Source organism: Epinephelus fuscoguttatus, linkage group LG7 (genome assembly GCF_011397635.1).
Source record: "Epinephelus fuscoguttatus linkage group LG7, E.fuscoguttatus.final_Chr_v1".
Lineage (NCBI taxonomy): Eukaryota > Metazoa > Chordata > Actinopteri > Perciformes > Serranidae > Epinephelus > Epinephelus fuscoguttatus.
Genome location: NC_064758.1, coordinates 5,285,125 through 5,308,878, shown reverse-complemented (window position 1 = coordinate 5,308,878; position 23,754 = coordinate 5,285,125). Strand labels below are relative to the sequence as shown.

Here is a 23,754-nt window from a genome sequence, read left to right as displayed (position 1 = left end):
AATAATATACACACAACAGAAGCATATAATGAAATCAACAAGTACATGTACATTCAGAAAGCATGAGGTCAATAAGAATGCGTTTAAAATGATTAAAAGGAATCAATGTATCCAACTGAAACTGAGACAGCAGATTATTCCATTTAAGAGGAGCGAAATAACCAAAAGCAGTTTTTCCTACCTCCGTTCTAACAGTTGGGATATTAAGAGCCAGTGAGTTTTGTGCATGAGTGTGGTAGTTAAAAGATCGAAAACTCAGTAAGCTCAATAAATAGAGAGGAAGTTTTTTAAGCAATGCCTTATAGATAAACTATATACAGTGTTGCTCCCTTCTCAGAGCCAGGGAAGTCCAGCCTACATTCTGATAGAGTTGGCAGTGATGGGTCATGAACCCATCGCCAGTAATAAATCTAATAGCAGAATGATAAATTGTGTCAAGTGGTTTAAGAATAGAGGGAGAAGCATGCATATAAATAATATCACCATAATCTAAAACCAATAAAAAGGTAGCAAGTACTAATTGCTTTCTACAGTGCTGAGGTAGACAGGATTTATTTCTATAAGAGAATGCCAATAAAGGCTTCAGCTTCTTTAAAAGTTCTGCAACATGTAAATTAAAAGACAATTTGTCATCAATCCAGATACCCAAGTACTTATAACAGGAAACCCTTTCCAATTCAACAGCATCACAAAATAAATCCTTTTAAAATGACTGTTGAATCAACAGTTTCAACTGAAACTGAACATTATAACCTCTTTAAGCAGATGATTTATTGTAGTGCTGTTGTATTGGGGTATGCACTTGTTAAAATTCAGTTCCAGCTTTCAAAAATGGATATCATGTTAACTATGATGAATATCCTGTTGGTAAGAACACAGTAGAACAAGTTCATCCCCAGAGACAGCATGTTAAGTCATCTGATATGAGCTGAGATGAGATTTGAAGCGGTGTGAGGAGTGCAGGGAGGAGACCTCAGTGCTCTGGTCCTGCCCTCCTGCTGCCAAACTATAAGACTAAAGGTCTCCTGGAGTCAGTCGACTCTGACAGGATGTGCTCCGCATGCTGCCCAGCTGCCACTCCACAGACACTGAAGGTAAGACTGAGTTTCCCTCTGGTGATTTCCCTCAACTGCGACTGACAAGTTGCTGATGCACCTGCTTCTTATCGAAGAGTTAATAGGAATTGTTCATAGTAATTGAATCACTTGGTCTCTGCTGTTTTTGTTTCTGCTCTTCTCTGCTACAGCTTTTTTATGGGTGCAAAAGTTTATCGCATCTCCCCAGAGAAGAGCTGGTTTCTACTGTAAATTCATAGAAAGGCTATCATTCAGGTTCTGACTGAAGGAAAAAGTGGAGGAAAACTGAATTAATGTACTTGTATTATTTATTTTTAGAGTACAGCACATCAGCTTACTCTGCAAAATATCAACATATTTGGAGAATTAAGTTTGCCAACAGTAAATGAACAATGAATGAATATTTGCTTGGATTGAATTGAAACAGTTCCCTCAAGGTTCTTCCTGTGAAAATGAACAAGTCTTATAAACTGTCTCCCTTTGGCTTTGTTTGACCTGTTATTAACACCACATAATTCCTATTTCTAGGAAACTTCCTGAGAAATTATTAAACATCAAGGAGCTATAAAATAAAGCATTACTTCATGTCTTTGTGTGCAGTTTGGATTTTGAACTGTTGATCAGACAAAACAAGCACTTCAAGGACATGAGTTTAGCTTTGGGAACTGCCGATGTACTTTTTTCTATTTTTGATCATTTATAATGTTGTTAGAGCTGATACAGTTCTAAGAGAAAATGAATTGGCGCAGCAACTTTCAAGTTTCATTTATACTGACAAGGACTTTTAAATTTTTTAAATTTATTTATTTTTAGCTTTTTCCAGAGCTTTTAACCACATTTCACCGTCCATCTTAGTGAATGGAGTCATAATGGTTTGCACACTTGCATACTTGTATTCAACCCACTGAGAATTTCCTCCCCACACATAAAACTACATTACAACAGTATATATTATGATTCATAATTGAATCTACAACTTGACAGCAGTCTGATTGCTGGATGGGGTCATGGACCTAAAACAGGGTCAAGAGCAGAAAAGGCTGAAAACCCTGCTGCATTCACTGATAAAACAACAACAACAAAAAAAACATTGTTAGTTGTGGCACTATATCTCAAGTATATCTACACTGAAACAATATCATTCAATAAGAAATCAAATGATACATATTCATAGTGTACTAATTTCTTCAGCTGCTACAACACTACTTGAGGTTCTGAATCTTAAAGGTTCTGTATGGACACCTGTCTCTGAGGCTGTTAAGTGAACTGCAGTCAGCAATGGCGGATTGGCCATCAGGACATTCAGGATGAATCCCGATGGGGCGGTCACCAACTGGGCCGGTGGGGCTGGTGGTCAAAAAAAGAAAAGAAAAAAAAAGACTAGTGAATGTCAAGCTAGTTGCTAGCTGACAGTACTGCAATGCGCGCTCCTCCCATGTTATTTGTTTCCTGTGAGAGGTTCAGAGGAAACGTAGGTGTAAATATAGATAAGATAAGGGCAGCCTCTTCCAATACGAAAGAGACCCTCGTTTTTCTTGAATTCTGATTGGCTCAACCGCAGTCATCAGTCATTACTCATGGCAGACCAGGCTAAGTTAGTTTGACCGAACCGGATAAAGCCGGTAAAAAAAGAAAGGGTGGCGTGGAAAAAAACTCAAATAAAAAAACTTAAATCTTTACAAGACGAGGCAGCAAAGTTCTCCAAAATAACCGACCTGTTTGGCCGCGGTGTTGGTCGACGGGCTGAGGCTGCTGGTGTTGCTAATGACGGAGATGGAGCTGGAGCCGACAGTGCCATTATAGCAGGTGCGTTAACGTTAGCTAACGTTCGTGAGTGTGTAATGTGCAAGGTTGGCTTTGGCAAATTGCGTATTTCTTCTAGGTGTCTGGTTCAAGAGGCTGACTAGCCTACTAGGTATTGCATTAAGTCATTATAATTTAAACCTGTACTAAAAGAAAATATGTGCTTGCTTTTTGCCTGTGGATGCATCATGCAATTAACGTTAGGTGGTGCTCCCAGTCCCAAGGACAATGAAGCTGAGGGACAGACTAACCCCAGTCGTGATGAGGAGGAGGATGAGACCAGAAATATGACAGGTGCAATGTGAAGGCATAGCCTACTATTCATTACATTGTAGTCAGAGGAAAACCTTTTTAGTAGTATTAAGTGGGATTTATTTGTTGTAGTAATAAGTTGACTAAAAGTTGATTATAGGGCCTATTGCCCAATTTATACCTCCTTAGTTCATGGCTGTGAGCCATGGAGATGTAAATTGGGCTGGGCAGGGCAGACAGTTATATTGTGCATAAAATTAGATGCATTAGGATAGAGTCATATGCTCTTATTTTAAGTTAAATAATAAGCACGTAGCCATTTGTGGCCAATTCATTATTGCATTTATTTTATAGTCTGGAATTAAACAATAACTGCTGATTTTCTTATGCAGTTGATTCTGAGGACAGCGTTTGTGTACTGTATACAAGCATATAGAAGATTATAGGTAGAAACGTGTGGGCCAGTGTGTGGGCTGGTGTGTGGGCCTTGGGCCGGGCTGAATTTGTGTCCCAGTCCGCCCCTGGCAGTCAGCAATGATTGTTTCCTGTAAAATTGGTCTTGAGTGTTTTACATAGACGACAGCCACAGGCTGTTATAGAGTGCTGCAGGAATGAGTATAAACCCTGAAATGAGTTAGCATTTTAGCACTCCTGGTTCTCTCGTCTTAAAGTCAATGTATTTTTTGAATAAGTCTTTGGTGAGATGGTTGAAATAAGGTCTGTGGTTAACACAAGCTTAAGAGGCTTTCATGTTTTGTTCTACAACTTAAAATACGTCAGTAAATACCCCCCTGTGGAATTTGAAGCTTTTATGTGTCTTATAAACGATGGTTGCTAACAAGTGGCTGAATGAGACTACAGAACAATATTGAAGAACATGACTGTAGTGTGTTTATAGCCTAATATTAGCTTTTTACATCTGCCGATTGCATTTATGGTGTGGCACTGTGCAGTGGTTAGTATTGTCACCTCAAAGCAACGAATGGGGTGAGGGGGCCCTTCTGTGCAGAGTTTGCAGGTTCTCCCCTGTCAGTTGCTTGGCAATACAAAAGAAATGAAAAAAAAAAAAGTTACATAGTACCTTACTACTACCAACTAAAAATTACTATTGATCATCATTAATATATAAAGAGCAAGGCCACAGCCAGGGCTGGGAATATAGAAATACTAACAAAAAAAAAAAAAAAAAAAAAAAAATTTAACTGTACCGTCCTATCTCCTTTGTCCACATTACTTTCAAATATATCTTCTCTGAATATTATGGACGATTGTCTGAACACTGATTCAAAACCCATAAATACAGTAAGACACATTGCTTAACTGACTGAAGCAGCAGTAGCAGATCCTGTGTGTTACATCACTGTTTTTGTCGATGGAGGTTGGTGGCTTTGAAAAGAGCATAGATGGAGCACTGAAGCCGTTTAGGCTTACCTGTCAAAACAGGTGTCTACTGAAAAGTAAAGCTGTGAAAATACTCACATTATAGTGTAAACTTACATGATTTCAATTGTTTTAGGTGGTTTTTTTTTTGTTGTTTTTTTTTTTAGGTGGCTACAATACATTTTGTTGCTGACCCCTCCACAGCAGCACATTGCTTAGCTCCCATGTCAGATTCCAGCCTGTTTCTCCAAACTGGGGGTGTGCCGATTGACATCTACTCTATGTAATACACTGACTATGGATAAGTACCCCATACAACCCCACTTAAAAAAAATCCGAACTGTCTCTTCCAGGTTTCATGGCTGGCTCCTTAACCCTTCAGAACACCAGGGCACACCTAGCACATGGATTTCAATCTGTTTTCATCAAGAACTTGGACAGAAAATTCATCCACGCTTTTGCTTTTGTTTAAGTTATGTATTAAAAGATTTTCCTCTTGTCTCCAGGTGTTCTGTGTTTGGGTGTGTATGTTCTACTCCACCATGTGTCTGGCAGCCTGGCCGCTGTCCTCAGAGGCAGCCAAACTCCGCTGTGGTTCTGATCTCCTTAGTGACCTCATATTTGTGTGTGGGGATCGTGGAATCTATTTAGGTAAGTCTGAATTTATGTTATCCATATGTTTTGCACAACTATCTAATGACACCACAAATGGAGAGATGTCAGTGTGGGGGCTGCCTATTGACAGGCACCCTGATCAGTTGGTGATTCAGTGCCTTGCTCAAGGGCACCTATCCTGTCCACACTCCATACTTGGACCATACAGGGTTTTGAACTGCAGACCTTCTGGTTCCCAACCCAAGTCCCTGAGCTACTGCAGCCCTATTGTGGCCGTAGAGGTTAGGTCACCAATATTATTAAGATTCATTCTCTGGAAACTGAGATGCAAGTAAATGCAAGTACACTTTTTAGATATAAACAGATAATTTTTTTGGACAAAAATCAATATTTAAGCTTGTGCCTTTTTGATGACAAGCTGAAGTTAGGGATTGTCCTAAAAGTACATGCAAAATGACCAAAAAGCTCCTCCAATCTTTGTTGAAAGGTTTTTAAATTTTCATATCATGCACACTTCAAACCAACTTTACTTTATCTCTGCTTCCTCCCACAGTATGCACAAAATGATCAATTATGCATTATGGCCCAATAAGCTTTGTAACTATTGTGGTTTTGTGTGTGTGTGTGTGTGTGTGTGTGTGTGTGTGTGTGTGTGTGTGTGTGTGTGTGTTTTGCAAATGTCAGACTCTGCTGTTTGCAGATGAAAGGAAAATGATTAAAAACATTAGCTGTAAATTCAGTTATTATAAAGCAAACATAAACTCAACTTGTTATGCAATGTATTATCTTATGATTCTTCTGTTCTTTGGGCCGAATTTGTTTCCACAGTTTTATATAGTACTGTTTCATCATTAGATACAACTGAAAGACATCTGACTCTGCTCACCAGTCAGCTCATTCTGACAGAATGAGCTGACTGGTACAACATGGGTTGAATTGACAACAGCCACTTCACAGTGGACCTTATACTGTGAGGCATGATTATATTAGAATATAATCTTTCCCACTGCACACAGAAAATCAACCACAGGCCCTTTCACTCGATTACCTTTACCCTGCTCTGGCCAAGGCCACTCTCTCCTTATGTTATCAGGGTGGTGGCAATCCACCAAAGTGGCAGCATACTCACCAGAACACTGTGCCTCAATGTGTGATAGCTTTGTTGTTAAAACACTTGTTATCTGAGGGCAGCAACACTTTCACACTAATGACAAAGAAAGGTGTAGACAGCAGTGAGGAGGACAGAGCCTCTGAAACTGAAATGGTTTAGAGGACACGGTGACGGAGCAAAATAGACAACTCACAGAATTTACTTTGCAGTGGATAGTGTGCTGAATGAGATCTCCATTTCAGACAGATTTTGCATACTAAAACGAAATATTTCATTAATGTAGTTAAGTGCTTTGGGCTAAGTGCTAACATCTGCATGCTAAAATGCCCACATTGACACATTGTTAACATGCTAATGTTTAGCAGGTAATGTTTACCATGGCCACCATTGTAGTTAGTTTACCAGTGTGCTAGCATGCTAACATTTGCTAATTAAAGGTCCAGTGTGTAGGATTTAGTGGCATCTAGCAATGAAGTTACAGATTGCAACCAAGTGAAACTTCCATGTTCCAAGTGTGTAGGAGAACTATGGTGGCTGATGCGAGAATGCAAATGGTGAGGGCCAGTGTTTGAGGTATCCACCTTGGGCTACTGTAAGAACACCATGGTGGACTCTGTGGAAAAGTTCCCGCTCTGCATGTCGATATAAGCGGATCAATCTAAGATAATAAAAACACAACAATTATTAGTTATAGGTAGGTAATTATATATTGATGAAAACATAGTTATTAATATTACATTCCATTTTTGCCAGTGCATCCTTCAAAATTCTGCACACTGGGTCTTTAACACTAAACCCAAAGTAGAACTGAAGCTGATAGTTTTGCAGGTATTTGGTCAGAAACCAAGTATGGGACACATAAAAATCAGGATCTGATGATATTGCTTGAGGAAACATCAGAAGACCATTAAAATAAATACAGTTCAACCTGAGGGGAACATGAATGTCTGAATTACATTTCACAGCTTTCCACACAATAGTTGTGGAGATATTTCGCATTACATCAAAATGGTGGGGCTAGAGGAAATAAATCACCAAAGTAATGAGGATTCGTCTTCTGAGAACCATAAATGTCTGCATACAATTTCATGACAAACTGCTCAATAATTGTTGAGCTATTTGAATCTGTATCAAGATAATGGACCAACCAACATATACACTGCTGTCCACAGAACACCCTGCTGGCTTGACTAAAAACACAAGCAATGCTAACCTGTTATCTTGTAAGCAGAGTAGCAACAGTATGAGATGTTTACAGTGCGATGATTGTCTCAGAAAATATCACAGTTTCACTGTATCACAGCATTACAGAATCATTATTATCATCATCATAAGACAAAATGACACTTGATGGAATGAAAACAGAGGGTTATTTTTGTGTTGAACAAACATTTTATTACTATAAAAAACCTGAAACCATTTTCTGATGGAAGTTTGGGTAAAACATAAAATTGAGATTGACTGCTACAACCCTACTGGAAACCATTTTGTAAAAATAGAAGTTAGTGTAAAAAGTCTCCCTTTTGACAGTTACAAAAATAAAGTTGTGATTCTCTGTCCAGTCGTGTTTGTTTTCAATATTGTACACAGTATGATAACTGTTACCTGTCAGATCATACCTTAAAACCAGTATACCACTGCAACCCTATTTATAAGACAACATCATTACATTTAAATGGGTTTTCACATGTGGCACCTTACAATGACAATGTTTTTCCTGCCTGTCATTTTTGTCTAGAGGAAGATAACTTACACCTACTAGCGAAATTGACATGAAATGGTATTTCTATACTCCCTAAGGAGTATAAAAATGGTATTTTTAAACTTTCCATTTCCTCCCTCGAGCAAGACCATGTAATTTTTTGAAATGCAATGGCTAAACCATCAGGGCAAACTATGCACATGTCCAATACATATATGTAAGGTGTAATGACTATTGCAATCAGTAGAAGCAAAAGACTTTGTCAGGCATGCAAACATTCAAAAGGTTTATGTATTTATTGCTACCATGAATGTTTTGCCTTTAGTGACTTCCTGAGGACATCTATGCTGGCCTGTTTTCTTATGTAAAGTAAGGAAGGCTCAAGAGAACAACAGGAATCTCACATTGGACGTTTGTCTCTCTGCAGGTAAAGGTACGTGGTCTGGTTACGGCACTCGGCCCAGAGGGAAGGGTATTGTTGACCAGTGCTGTCGGCCAGCTGGCTGTGAACTTCAGCATCTGGAGATGTACTGTGCCAAACCAAAGAGCCAGCAGCACACCACAGCTTACCCAGCCACAACCACAGCACTGCCTACCACTACACTGGCAGACACGGTAAGACCTCTACTGCTTGAACATGATATTTCAGTCTGACCTCAAGGTGCACTTACTTGCTTTTCCCAGTGCTGTTGCATCTCATGGTGCTCAGCAGTGACTGGAGTTGGCTCAGGTGTTGTCATGTGAGCTAAGTATGGAACTTTGGTCATAAGATAACAGGTGTCTCGCCTGTCTCTGTTCAAGGTGGTTCGGGGGTCACAGGGTGGGATCAGAAAGATCAAGTAGGTCAACCAATTCTCATTCTAAAGTTGTTAAATACCGATGCTTTGTCATGAGCTGAACAGGTAGAGGCCAGCATGAATGCCAAAATCTGGGCACAATTTGAGACACACCCATAGAAAGCCTACCCAAAGCCGACATGCATTAATACATTTTAAAACAAAGAGAGACCAAATCTGAAAGGAGACAGAGGATGGTCTGACCCAGTCCAAGTAGACCAGGGTATCAGTAGACCTGATCCAAAAAAGACCTACAGCAATACAAAGGGACCCGACCCAACCTGACTCAGAATAATTGGGACCCAGCCCCAGTTGGGTCTGGGACCCATGTGGACCCTTATGGACCTCTGCAAAGAGGCCAGTCACATCCAATGACAAAGATCTCCCCTAAATTAAGAACATTTGTACTCTTGACCAAAGCTGGATGTAATGACAACGAAGTACACTCTCAAGATAAGAATATTTTGTCAAGCTCTTCTGCTGTCTGAAGTAAAATACAACGCAACTTTGTCCTACACTTAGCATAAGGCAACAACCACCACAAGAAAAATTTTTTAAGAATAGTTTAAGAAAAGTATCCATTTATACATTGGTGTTGTTGGCTGATTGCAGAGTTTAATATATATATTACAAACATAAGGTCAAATCAGAATGTGAGCAATAATGAAGAGTGCATGAATAGTGACTTTAAAAAACCCCCAGCATAATAAAGTTGGTATCGGTGGTAAATCCCAGCAGATCAGTACAGGCCTCACACAGGGCCAAGAACAGCCAAGCTACATGTCCTTGAATCAACTCCTTTTTCTTATCTTTGTCTTGCAGGCGCAGCAGTTCCAAGCAGTATTTCAAAAAAGACTTTCTGAACACCTGGGGCCCCCCAACGGACCAAAGAGGGAAGCTTACAGAAGGAGAACACAGCCTTCTCTCAGACGGAAAAACAAAGTTTCATCATCCCGCAGGAGAGTTAAAACAAGAAGCACCACCAACAGGCCTCCCTTAACCTCTAGGCGTCCCCTTCATAGAATGACGACATTTGAATCATGACCCTTAACCTCATGAAAAACTAAATATTTATAGTTACTAGATTGGACCCAGCAAGTTTGAAAGACTGATGCTGACTGTTGTAATAAGATAAAAATTCTCTACTAAGTAGGGTTCACAGTGGTCAAAATCAGAGAGAGGGAGGGGACCACAGGGTTACCAGGTAACAAAACATACCCATACTGGAAGTCTTCAGTGCCAGCAAAAAATAGACAGTTGAAGTCCTGACACCATCTCTGGGCTACCTGCTATTTTGCTAGCCTTTTGCTAGCCTTTGTGGAATTTTCTTTCTCTTTCATCTGTTGTGGCGCAAAATGTCATTGTATGTATTATACACTCTTTTCTAATGTTACTGTCTAGTGTTTTCAGCTTGTGTGCAGTACTGTAACAGACATGTCTGGACTAGGGAGCTTGACAAATTCATCCTGATAGCTCTCTACATGGCTGGACATGTTCTCATCCCAAGTCGTGATATATTGCAGCTTTGTCACTGGCCTTTCACGCCTACGTATTACGCCTTAGAGGTTCTCTTGCTTCTGCTGTTGACTTTCCCAGGCATTGCAACCAATGCTGGGATGTCAACAAAAGAATGTGGTCAGGTTTAAAAAAAAAAAAAACATCATGGTTTGGCTCTACATTGATACAGGAAAAATATATCGGGTTCCCCGGGAAAGTCTAGGGTTTGTTGGACCATGAAGGCTGCTCAATGTTAAACAAACAAATGGAGTGTGCCACATGATGCACTATTTATTTTTAAAGAAATTTCCTCGTTTCAAGTGTGATTGTGTAGGAGATTTTCTTCCTTCTCCTTCAGAACCCAGTAGTGTCGCTTTTACTTTGGCTCTTTATTCAGCCCAGTCACCAGAAGAAAATATTGGCATTGTTCATTTCTGCAAACCATAAATATGTTACAAATGTATGTTTTATATGTATCATATCAATGTTTCTACAGGGACGTAGTATATGAGCTGAATTTGTCATCAGGAGGTGAAAGGGTTGTTGGATGGTGTCACGAGGCGAGACGTCTATAAAGTGTAGACCACTGTTCAAGACCAATAAAACCAGTTGTTATTTAGCGAGTCATTTTAGGCATGAACAGCAGCTGTTTTTCACCCAGACAAATAATGGGGATTGTGCCCCCCAAAATAGGTATTTTAATCCAAAACATAATCTCTTCCTAGTCATAACCAAATGGTTTTTGTGCCAAAATCTAACCACAAGTTAACCACTGCATTATTGAAATGTTAAGTTTTGACGCATCTACTACATCAGTGGTTCCCAACTGGTGGGTCGCAGTCCAAAAGTGGATCATGGTTCCATTCTGAATGGGCTGCAAGTAACTTGAGATGTGTCAACTTACTAAAAAAAACAGTTTTTTTAACAGTGAATTGAACAGTCAATTTCCAGCACAGAGCTTTTATTTTGAAGTGCCGTTTTCTGCTGTAGAGTGACTGAATAACTAATCTATTCTATAGATAACTATCTATTAAACTTATGACTAAGGAGCAATCTGGACCCTAGTGGTGGACAATACCGCAAAATTTGCTTTCAATCCAATACCAAGTGAAACAGGGCCAGAATTGCCGATATCAATACCAATACAATACTTTTTATTATTTAAAATGGCAGATTTTTCTTCTGAAGGGAAAAGCAGTGTATCTTGATGTATGGGGTGAATAATCAATCTATTTAAGTAACAGCTAATGATGACCAATTACAGTTGAAAGTGTAAAATGAACCAATACTGAAGATCTGATTTGACTAAAATATTATTTTCACTAAGCTGCTATATACCTGTATGAGCTTCTCTGAACAGACTCTGCTAGTGAACTCTGTCTCTGTATCGGGGGTCTGAATGTTGAGGTGTTTTCCACTCCCTCCCTTCTTTTGGGTTGCAGCTCTGAGTTCTCTTTCCCCTGTTTTTACCTCTGTCATTAAGCCATGACTGCTACTGGTGTCGGATTACACTAGTCATGCTCGGACACACCTTCCTTATCAAATGTTCATCCATGGAAGCACAGATGCACACGCAGTTTTATTCCTAGTACAACTGAGGGTCCGTATCAGTCCTCAGCAATAAATGGAACAGCTGGGGAGGTGAGCTTACCATCCTCCTACTGCCAACATTGGGTGAAATTGAAACTGAAAAGATGCTGCAGGGTCTGTAGTAAGTTGATTGAGTGTGGACAACAAAAAAGCAGTAGAGAAGCAAAGAGTGCATGCACTAAATGTGTTCATGACAACAGAACATTGTTTCACAGACAATAACAGAAATACAAATATTTACAACATAGAAGAGAGAAACTGATCCCTTTTTGGTAACGATTTTATTGGTGCTAGGATCAATCTTCAAAATGAAAACATAGAATCGAGGGTATCAATATTTTGGTATGGATCCGCCCAACCCCACTTGACCCTGTGGCTGGAGCAGTTCAGAACCACTGCCCTACATGATAACGTGTGAATGTCACATATCTGTGGTTTTGTAGAAACGTAGTATGCCACGTTTTTTTCCTGGCCATTGGGTTGCTCTATTAGTCCTTTTCCACTGCAGCAGCTGAAGCTTCCAATAACCTGAACTGTTAAAACCCTAGTGTTTCCACTGTAATTAAACCTGTAATTGTTGTTTTGGATTCTTGTTTTATCACCTTTACAGTTATTATGATAAATGTGTTAGCAAATAGTGACACACATTCATGCTGAGCAGGTAGTGTACAGTGGGGTGTTTATGTGTAATGTTACATTCCTGCAATGGAAAAGAGTTTTGTTGCATCAGTTGATAATGTGTCTACTTAGATGTGCTATTTGAAGAGTGCGCAGATTAATCATGACACTGAGATGTTAGCTTGTTAGTTATGGTAGCTAACAATGCTTTCTGGTTTGTCTTTTTTAAAACACACTAATTATCATAAGTGATTTATAACATATATGTGACACACCAAACTCTGTGTCGTGTGGAATATAGTGCACAGCATCTGTTCACATGTATTGTAACACTGTTTTATAGCACTTTTGACTGAATTACAGTATGTAGCTTTACTGGGTGTTTGGGGTGCAGACATTATAATGTACCAGGGAAGTTTGTGGTCTGACTGAATGGGTCTGATAGAACTTGTGCTGAGTTTTCTTTTTTCTTTTTCTAAGATCATGTTTATTATTTTGTGTTTTATGTAGAAGACTTTTAATGCATTCATTATTTATTTCACTTTGACAAAATAAGACTATGATAAATATTAAAACTTTACAATTCTTTGTGATTTATAACTTATTTATAGCCCATCCCTCATGGGATTATTCAGACACATTTTAAACAAAACACTTTCCAGTGCCATCACGCCAACATAACATAGTAAACATGACATATACACAAGCCGCGAATGAACATCAACAATAGTAAATAAAACAAAATAAAATAAAATAAAATAAAAAGGACAGTCTTTAGAGCCACGATCTATCTGTGTGCATAAGTTGCCTGTTTTCTTCTATTCCACGCTTTGTGGATATAATTAGATATTGCAAATATATGATTATCAAATAACCATTTAATTATTTGGTTATCCTGGGACAGACCTACATGTGTTGACACTTTGTCAAAGAGTGTTTCTCTTAGGTCATCATAAAATGGACAGTACAGCAGGAAGTGAGTTTCATTCTCTACTTCACCGAGCTCACAGTAGTGACATAATCTTTGATCTTCCTCAGTTCCAATGTAGCGTCCTGTCTCAATATGTAGCGGTAATATCCCAAAGCGAAACTGAGCACACAGAGATCTTTGGCTCTTAGATAAATCATACATAACATATCTTTCACAAGCATACACTTCTTTAAACAAACAATGTATGCGTAATTTTGGTTTATGATTAATTTTGTCCAGCCAATTACTTTTGTATTTTGTCACAGCAAATTCTTTAAACATCCCCACATCCACTCTCTGTCTGTGGCTATAGAGATGTTGAAGCCCATGCTCCTGAAGCAGATCATACATCTCTGACGCCCATTCTCCTTCCACTGAGAGATCCCACATGATAGTATACATATGTGACATTAATCATATGTGTATAATAACAGTAGTATGACTAATGATAACAGCAGCAGCAGGAGGCATCTGGCTGGACCACGGCAGCAGCACAACCACACACATCATGCTATCCAGGCACCGCTGCAATATGAGTTAATCTGAGAGGTTGTATGAGGTTTCACCATGCCATCCTTCCTCTGGTATGTTTCACAGAGCATGTTGCTCACACGCACGTTAAAGATTTTTAAACTATACACAAATGGACCTTTAGTTTTGACGTTCAGTTTCAGTACAATCATAAACAGCTGACTCATTTTATTTTGACATGACTTAAGTTATCTCTTTGTAAGACCTTTCCAAGAGTTCTGAAGGCCACCTCAGCTCTCTGCACAGAGCAGACTGAAAAAACAAATGGCTCTTCTTATTCTGTGATTAGTCAGTACATTTGTACACAATCTCAGTGTTCATTGAGGGTAAAGGAGTACTGTGGTTTATTTTTGATCAGGTGCAGTTATCGGGACATCTTCACATGTACAGCCTATCAGTTAAAAAGGATATTAATATAAGGTAAACCGAACAGTGCTGTAAGTGAATATCAAACACAACTGGAATTTGGAAAGATTTCTCTTGCTTTCCCTGAGGTAGACAAATTTAGGTTGTTCCGTCTCTGTGGTGGCCCCTCAGTTGTAAATCTGCATATGACATTATAATGTATGCAAAACAATTTGCCAAAAAAATGTGTGCAGCAGATCCTGTAGAACCAGTTAGGTGTTGAAGATATAGTCCTCAAATGCCACTAAAATAAAGGTTACAATCTACAAAACTTGAACTTTTCAATTACATGTAGTCCAGTTTGAACAGACAGCTGGGGGCTTTTGATAGCTGCTCCAACAGCTAACAGACATTTTGGAAGAAAAAAACAAAAAGTAAAAGCCTTCATAAAGGCATGCATGTGTTTTTTCAATGAACACAAGCCCATTACTCAGGCCGTATCCCAATACACCCCTTGCCACTAGCACTTAGCCTTTACCCCTCTGTTTTGCGTATTCATGTCTAGGGGTAGGGTGTCCCGATTCTTGTTGGGATAAAGGGGTAGGGTAGAGTGAAGTGTTATGGCTAAAATATATGGGGCAGGTACCCAACCAGGCTGTTCTCACAAATGTTTTTGTATGTTTTCTTACAAAGATAATGCACCCAAATTCGTACATATCCCATGTATTTTGAAAGACTGTAATCACATCACCTGGGACTTTACCCTGGAGTCATGTGTTCGGATCCCTGTGAATTTTGAGGCATTTTAAGGTACGTCCTCACTATGTTTCTTTTCTTAAACCTAGCCTTAGTAAATTTACTTGTCTTAACCTAAATACTCCCAACCATGTTTCTTTTCCTAAACCCAACCTCTGTAACTTCACATTAATTACGCAACTGTACATAAAGGATGTAACATCATTCGTGGGGTGCAAATCTGTGGGATAAATTAAAAACTGTTGTGCACGCATTTTTTGTAGGATATCATACAAACCATTCTATAAGAATCTGTTACATCACATACATGGGCGGAATAAACCGTTTTTTTTTACCTGCCACACAAACTCCGTCTCTGCAGTGTGTGGTTGCTGCCAGCATCACTGTGTGAGTTTTACCAAGTAATAATGCAGTTGGTTATGGAGGATTTGGAAGCATAGGCTGTATGGATGTAGGCTACATAAGATGCATTGATGTGATTGATGTATCTTAATGTGAAATGCAAAAACACACGAGGCTGCTCTGCTGCTTCACATTGCCTCTGGTACAATGAGGTATTCATTTTTAAAGAAACTGTACTCATTGTTTAAACAGTTCTGTATAGTTTTTACCTGTTGGAGGGCTGCAGAGCCACACACACAGAGGATAAATAGACCAGCTACATAAAAATTAAGCAGTGCGGTGCCTGCATGGGCAAGTGTGGCTTCTGTAGTCAGTGTAGCAGCTTCAGCTGATTAGAATGGATGTGCTCTGCTGCAGGCATGCTGTGGCAGATGTCTCCTGCTGCAACTTTAATTCAAAGATAACTAAACAAGACATGATGACCTATTTGTTAATAACATGTTAAATAGGTAGAATTGCAGGATTTCTTTCTCTGCCAGTCGAACTCCCCTGACTTTGACCCCCACTGAACTTAACCTACACCTCTGGCTGGGCTTGATCTGGTTTAAACTTGACAAGCTCTTTGAAAGGTCTCTTCTCAGGCAGGAAGGAAGGTAGGTTTCTGTCTCCACAACATAGTAACAGCTGTTCACTGTTGGCTTGATAAGGCAGGAGAGGAGAGCTTTCTCCTTGTAGCTGCATGCGTCACAGACAGATAGTGTTATGTACTCCCATCTCTTCCCATGCAGAGCTATTGTAATAAAGCCCCCACTTTCATTTGATTCTCATAGCCATGAGTTGGCTGTTGTAGTCAGCCCAAACTGGTAAATGTCAGACTGGCAACAGTTTGTACAGATTTTATTTTTGACAATTTTTTAACAAGTCAATGGTGAAGGAACACTGTAACTTTCCTGTGTGCCGTCATCGGTCAGAAACAATTACTTTACAGTATCCTACAGTATCCTTCTGTCAGCAGCAGCAGCTCTTTCCCCTGTTTGTCTGTGTCTTCTAACTTGTGATTTTGGGATAATATATCCAATACATGACACCACATGCAATATGAAGATGTAAAATCTCAGGATGCACTGTACAGTATGTAACAAGTCTTCCAACCTAATGGACAAAATAAGTTACGTGTCATTTTCCCCTCTAATAACCCGTATGAGTGTTTTATGGCCTTTAGCCTTGATCTTCAGAGCATTATTTCCTAGTACCAGACTCCAAACTGTTACACATGACATATAATAAAGATTCATATGAGTGTTAAGATATGCAAAAAAATTCCTCCGCACACTGACATGGACTTTACTATCGAAATTTAATGAAGGGAACAAGGTGAACCTGATGACGCTAAACGCGAAACGCGTTATTCCCTTCATTAAATTTCGATAGTAAAGTCCATGTCAGTGTGCGGAGGAATTTTTTTGCATATCTTATGACTCACGTTCCTGCTTCCTACCAGCACCTGACGATCTGTGGCTGTGCAAGGAGATTTCATTGATTCCAATTCACATGAGTGTTTTCTGATCTGCTGCCTCTATACAAGGCCAGATTACCATCTGGGTGTTGAACCTAAAACTTTAATGTTTGCATAATTTTGTATAAATAACATTGAACTTATGGTGTATGGGTCCAACAACCCCCAGACTTTCAGCTGGGAGCCAGGTATTCACTTCCCACGGACCAAGCAGTGATATGAGGTGAGTTGGGATAAGAACAGGTTGGAATGAGTGTAGATGAAGAAAACAACTTGTAAAATGCCACAGCAAGCGACAAGCGAGAGAAAGAGTGACAGTGGAAGCTCTCAGAGCAGAGGGGAGACTAGCAGTAGTTGAATGGTAGTAAATGCATAGTTTAGGTTTCAAAACCAAGTCCAGGTACGTTCGATTCAATTGCCTTAAGATAGTTTAGGTTTCAGTTTGTCTCTGAGTAAATGCTGCAGCTCATCAAGACCAAGTTCAGTCACGATAAGTCAGTGTCCCATCAGTGTCCCGGAAGCTGAAGCAGGAAAGGTTAATGTCTTTACAACGAGGCTTTGAGTTATCTCAATGATTTAGAGTGGTAGAGCCATAGTCAGCATGCACTTTAGTTTGTATGATTTGTTACTGTAACTGACTGAAGATTCATATTTATATTTCATACATTAATGTTCACACCTTGATCTGTGCCTTATTGGAGTGAAGTCATGATGGTTATATTATATGTTTACAAGGCTTGAAGTTACAAGTTACACTATTGCACTGTGACTGAAGGTTTTTACATTTCAGTAGCTAAATAAAATGATGTTCTTTATATGAGTTCATGCATTTTTGCAGTGCATGTACAAAATTGGCACGAAATGTTCATAAGTTCATTGTAACCCACACAAAACAATCTACAAATGTGTACCATGATCCACAAATATTTTACTGTCCACAAAACATGTCTTTTTTGTGCAGTGCAGTTTAACTAGTATTTAAATGTATCAAATAAATGTAGGGTAGTGAAAAGTAAAATATTTCCTTCTCAGATATAATGGAGTAGAAGAATAAAGTAGCACACCATGGAAATACTCAATTACCAGTTCATTAAAATTATACTTAAGTACAGAACTTGAGTAAATTTAGTTTTTTACCTTCCACCACCACCACCATTGCAAACTAGATTTAAAATAATAATTTATAAAAAATAATGAACAAAGAAATTATGATGGATAAACATATAACTTGACTGCTACCTGCAAAATAAGCCCCACATTTACCAGCCTCAACATTAAAATGATAAATAAATACATTTATACATCAGTAGTTTTATTTGATCTGAAATGGACCGTTCTGCATGATGAGTACTTTAACTTTTTGTTTCTCTTGTACTTTTACCTGAGTAAAAGATCTGAGTACTTCGTCCACCACTGCAACCCTATGTTAAATTAGGCCAACAGCTCCATGCTAACACAAGACAGAATTACTTGTAACGCGCATCTGAAAATTAGCATCGCAATAATATATTATCCTTACTAATGATCAATGAACATAAAAGAAATATGTGCTGATACCTAAAGGCATAATTTCCCCATGCTCTCTGGAAAGGAACTTCTGTCCCTGTGTCCAGTTGCTGTTAATGTTAAGAATGCGAATACTAGATCGGCTCTTTGTTTAAGCCTTCTTGGTACAGTTATCTCATGTGAGAGAATGTCGCCACCTGCTGATGTGGCGAGTATCTGCAGATATTTTTTTTTTTACAGATCCTGCTGTGGTAGGAATTGGACAAAATTATGCAAATACACAGGAGGAAAGTCACAAATGTCACATGACCCAAGAACTCACAGGAAGCAATCCACAAATGTGCAAAACAAGTTTCATGACTAAAAATGGGTCCACAAATGCGTAAATATGTGAAATTAAAGTACGCATTTAGAGAGTAAGCGCAATTGCAAATCATGCTGTATTTTTGTGGACATGACTTTACACAACACAAATGTAAAAAGACATGTTTCTGGATAGTAAGATGTTTGGGGATCATGGTACACATTTGTAGATTGTCTTGTGGGGGTTACAAATAATTAAGTCCAATAGAGACGTCCATAAAAATGCCAGCCTGATTGGCGTGTGTGTTTATACAGAGCCTGTTATTTGAATAGACTGTCAACAGGTCCATCTGCCTTTATCTACAGGAGTTCACAGGCAGTATCTCTCTGTCAAGGCTGCTGAAGGATCTGGATGCTCTCTTTTTCCTGCTGCCCTATCAGCAGCCTTATATCGGCAGCAGAGCAGCTGGAAACACAATGACAAGCTGTCAAGCTAACAGCTAGCACTCAACCTGGACCAATGATGAATCATTATCTGAAAGCATCCACAGCTAACAGCATCTGCCATCAAACGAGATGACAGAGTAAAGGTTTCTCAGCTTTGGTCCATGAGCTCCAGTATAAACTACTTCACTGTGCCACAACAGCTGAACCTGCTGACACATCCTGGCTCGACTACCAGTTTCCTAATGGGACCGTTTCATAATTTTATCTTGTATGTCCTCTGTTGTTTTCCCTATCTCTGCTTCTTCTCTGCTTGTAGGCTTTTATCATGTTGTGTTGAATTGTTTCACTTGCTTTGCATTTGTTAAGCTGTTACCTGGTGAGGACATAGTACAGGCATAGGCTTAGGTGGGACTACACGGATTTCGTTGCTACAGTGCCATTTAATCTAAATGGCATCATCAACAATGAATGATGTTTACTAGTGACAGCTTTTACAGAAAACAATTATACTAAAATTATACTGACTGTAGAGGAAGAAAATCAAATGTTCAGATAAAGAGAAGAGTGTTGACTAGATGCAATTTTAACAAGTAGTAAAAAACAAAATCCTCATGAACAAATGATGAAAGACAGTGTTTTCACCTATTTACATGTGATCTTATTTCCGGTAATGACATCTGATCACGAGTCTCTGCATTTATACCTGGTATTTGTTCTTGTTATTTTGATTCTGCATTGTGATGAGATTTCAATATGCAAATACTGTAGGCAGAGCAAACATGGTGCTTCTTAGGTCAGCAGACGCAAAGACTAAACTCCTGCAGGGCTGCTGTGACATGGAATGCTAAGGTCATATGCAGTGGCATAAGGTAGTTACAACAACAGGCCCCAGTGCATGCTATTGTGACGGGCCCTAGTGTATGCTAGGTACAAGTTATAAGGCACGCACACACACCACTGACAACAGTTTATAAAAAAGCCAAAAGAATTTAATATAGGGAGCTGTTCTACTTTTTCCTCTTGTTCATTTCACTCTTGTTCTTTCTTACTGTAACTTTTCTGTTTAAAAGGTTTGACTGCTCACCGGACCTATAGATGTGCTCAGCTTGTCAGTCTTGAAAGATTTTGCGCCTAAACTAGCTACTGTATCGTTTTGCCCGGTCACATGATCATATACTTGGCATACTTATTTTTATGGGCATTTTTTGCCTTTAATCGACAGGACACTGAAGTGTGAAAGGGAGAGAGAGAGGGCGAGACATGCAGCAAAGGGCCACAGGCTGGAGCCGCACCCGGACCGCTGTGGCAACAGCCCTGCACACGGGGCGCCCACTCCATCACCAAGCCACCGACGCCCCAATAAGCCTACCACTTAGGCTAAAAAAATAAATAAGCCTCTCACTTGGGCCCTAAACTGTACATCTGACACAGCAAAAGTCTCAGTGAACCATGACATGGAAACAACAAGTAGCCAAATGGAAGACAGAACAGACTACCATGTTGCAAATGCCCCTAGCAGACAAATTTACAGTAAACAAGAATATCCCTGAGAGTGTGCACAACAATGGTGATATAGCACTCGCCTCCTTGTAAAGTCAGAGAACTCAACGTGTCAACTGTCAGCATAAACAGGTCCCCACTCACAATTAGGTCCTTGTCTTCTACGGTAGAAATCGGCCTGCAGTCAACAGCAATCCATTTTGCAGTCGCGTTTGTCAGCTTTTCAGAGGTATTCTTGCTCAGGCGCTTTCCCTTGGTAAACATGGTTTGGCGAAGCACACTAGTGCTAGTAGCAATGCTACTGGGGCCGACAGTTGTGGAGCTCTTAACATGTTTTGCATTGAGATGATACGTTAGACTAGAAGTGCTCTGATGGTATGAAAATTCTTTCTTGCAGATATTGCATATGACCATGGCCTTATTAACTGTCCCGTCTCTGAGTTTTTTAAAATGTAAACTGTCCGTTTAGAGGGCCCAGCAAAGTTTGGTCATCGGCCTCAGCAGGTTCCATCTTGCAACAAGTTGGGGCAGAGCGAGAGACAGTGACGTAGCCTACGGGGTCATTCATAGGTCAAAGGCAAGAATGTTCCTGCCGCTTCGGTTAAGTTAAATCAGACAATGGCGAGGCATTTGTGCCTCCAAGTGGGTGAAATCCATCAGTGCGATTAATTTGTGTTAATTTTTTTAACGCCTTAATTTTTTGCATAATTAATTAATCTAATTAACGCGTTAAATTGACAGCCCTAATATGTATATAGACAATACAGGCAGTACAACATTCATGTTTGAACAACAGTTCAAACATGAAGCCAATGAGGAAGTGACAAAAACTTCAGTTTCTCTAATGGCCACTTGATGCTGGTTCCCAAAGCCAGTCAATCCACATAGAGCTCCATGTTAAAATGTCCAACTTTACAGTAGAAACAAACATGTTTACAGCCTGGTAGAATAAAACAGTTTGGTCTCTATAGCTTAATTCCCCCTTCGTAACAACTGGCATGACTTTTTCTTTTTTTTTAGAACTCACCTTTTTAAATCTTATTAAGGCTTAAAGTTACACATAATAAACGGCATGGTTACTTTCAGTGGGTGCTGTCTGTTGACAACTTGCTGCCATGGCAACAACATTGGTTAAGCCCAGTTCAGACCAAAGATTCGCAACAAGACAAAACTGTTTTCGAACACTGCAGAGAAAAGTTGCAGCGGTGTGAACTGGCTGGTCTGAGGTCGACTCCAGTCGGGTGAAGTCTGCTGGTCATGACAAAATGACCGCAAATGGTGTATTTGCTTGCTGCGACAGATTCTCTGTCCCCACCCAGCCCTCTGTTTCTGTCCTCATGTCGCACTGGTGTTGGATGGTGGGTTGCTGCTGCTGCTCGCTATATGTGCTTATTCAAGGATTCAAGGATTTTTATTGTCATTCACATCACATTTACATGCAGTGGAATGAAATTTTGATTCTCAGGTCCCGGTATAGCCCATGTAAAAGTTGTACACAATACAAATACAATAAATATAAAAATATGAAGAAAATATAAAAAGATAAGTAATAAAATATAAAAAGATAAGTAAGAAATATAAAAAAATAAGTAAGGGGGCGTCGGTGGCTTAGTGGTAGAGCAGGCGCCCCATGTACAAGGCTGTTGCCGCAGCGGCCTGGGTTCGACTCCAGCCTGTGGCCCTTTGCTGCATGTCACTCCCTCTCTCTCTCTCCCCCTTTCAGAACTTACCTGTCCTGTCCATTAAAGGCTAAAAATGCCCCCCCCCCCCCCCCCCACTTGCACAGGTAGCAGCATACTTTGAGTTGTGCAAACAAACAACAGCAAACAGCAGCAGCAGCATTGCTAAGGTAGCCTAGCATAGTCCAGTGCAAAATAGCTTATGTGACCTTTTTTTTTTTTTTTAACACACCCTAGCAGTCTGGCTCATCTGATTTTAACATGGGGTTTTCCTGATAGAAATTATATATCCAGGCATAGATTACATGTTAATAACAGGTGGAAATTAAAGGATGCAAAGATTGCTCGAGGTGTCCAACCTGCAGGGATCTGGGGTGTGATCATAGCTCATACCAACCAATCAAAGACAGCAACAGCCCCATGGGACCCAAAAGTCCCAGCATCACCAGTTGTCAATTGTTTTCAAATTTGGAGATAGTGCCGTCAGTAATGTACAAAAGTAACTAAGGCTGCATTCTTACCTAATGCTGTGGTCTGGTCCTTTTGATGGGCCCTACATCAACATCTAGTTTAAAAAGGGTTTGCTTTCTTGTAGTTTTAATAAATGACATTTCTTTTATGTGAGTCTCTCACATGGACTCCCTCCTTGTCCATCACATTCTCACTCTGACGTCGTCACGTATTAGCATTTGGGACTTTCCACGTCAAGATATGACATGCAAAGTACCCAAGGTGCATTGGTTGTCGATGTTAGGAGGCTATGTCAACTTCTGCCTGTTACATGCATAGTCTGTTTTCAACATCTGTTTTCACAGGAGATGCACAGTTTGCATAGACATGAGCTTCCTCTTTTGTCCAGTGTTCTGTCGCCAGTGAGGGAGGTGAGCCTCGTGTCAGAGGCTCTGTGATTTTTAACTTTTAATTGGTTTTATCCACGTATTGCCCATATCTTGTTGGTACATGTTTGTATCTTGGCTTTTTGATCCATATCCTGCAACTGGATAAACTGTCTCTGTCACTGGATGAAGATTGTAAGTTATTTTACTGACATGTCATCTGCAAGTGCTAACACGGAAGAGCGAGCACACAGGTCCGGGCCTTTCAAAACCTGATTTTAACTCTATGCTTTTACCAATCATGGGATTACTTTTAATTTGCTGTTTTAAGTTCTCTTCTTTTAACGATTGTGCTGTTTTATGACTTATTTATGAACTGAACTCAATCATAATGTCTATGTGCGGATTGCACTCGTCAGTACTCACAGTTATGGGAGGATATCCAGAGGCTGAAATCAGAGCTTCGGAAAAAGGACAGGATGATCGAGGGATACATATCCGTGGCTGCTGCCCAGTCAAAACAAATCTCTTTTCTCCGGTCAT

General features: G+C 39.7%; 1 protein-coding gene across 2 annotated transcripts; it reads left to right on the top strand.

The window, feature by feature from the left end:
- The first annotated feature begins 973 nt into the window (after positions 1–973).
- Positions 974–13,151, top strand: igf3 (insulin-like growth factor 3). 2 transcript variants are annotated; one of them, XM_049581794.1, is made up of 5 exons: positions 974–1,094; positions 5,018–5,162; positions 8,367–8,554; positions 8,741–8,778; positions 9,598–13,151. In XM_049581794.1, the coding sequence occupies exons 1-5, from the start codon at positions 1,050–1,052 to the stop codon at positions 9,773–9,775; spliced, it is 594 nt and encodes a 197-aa protein (XP_049437751.1). In that variant the 5' UTR covers positions 974–1,049; the 3' UTR covers positions 9,776–13,151. The 2 variants fall into 2 exon arrangements, with proteins under 2 accessions (XP_049437751.1, XP_049437750.1); XM_049581793.1 differs by lacking the exon at positions 8,741–8,778 and having other exon boundaries at positions 1,005–1,094.
- Positions 13,152–23,754: the final 10,603 nt, after the last annotated feature.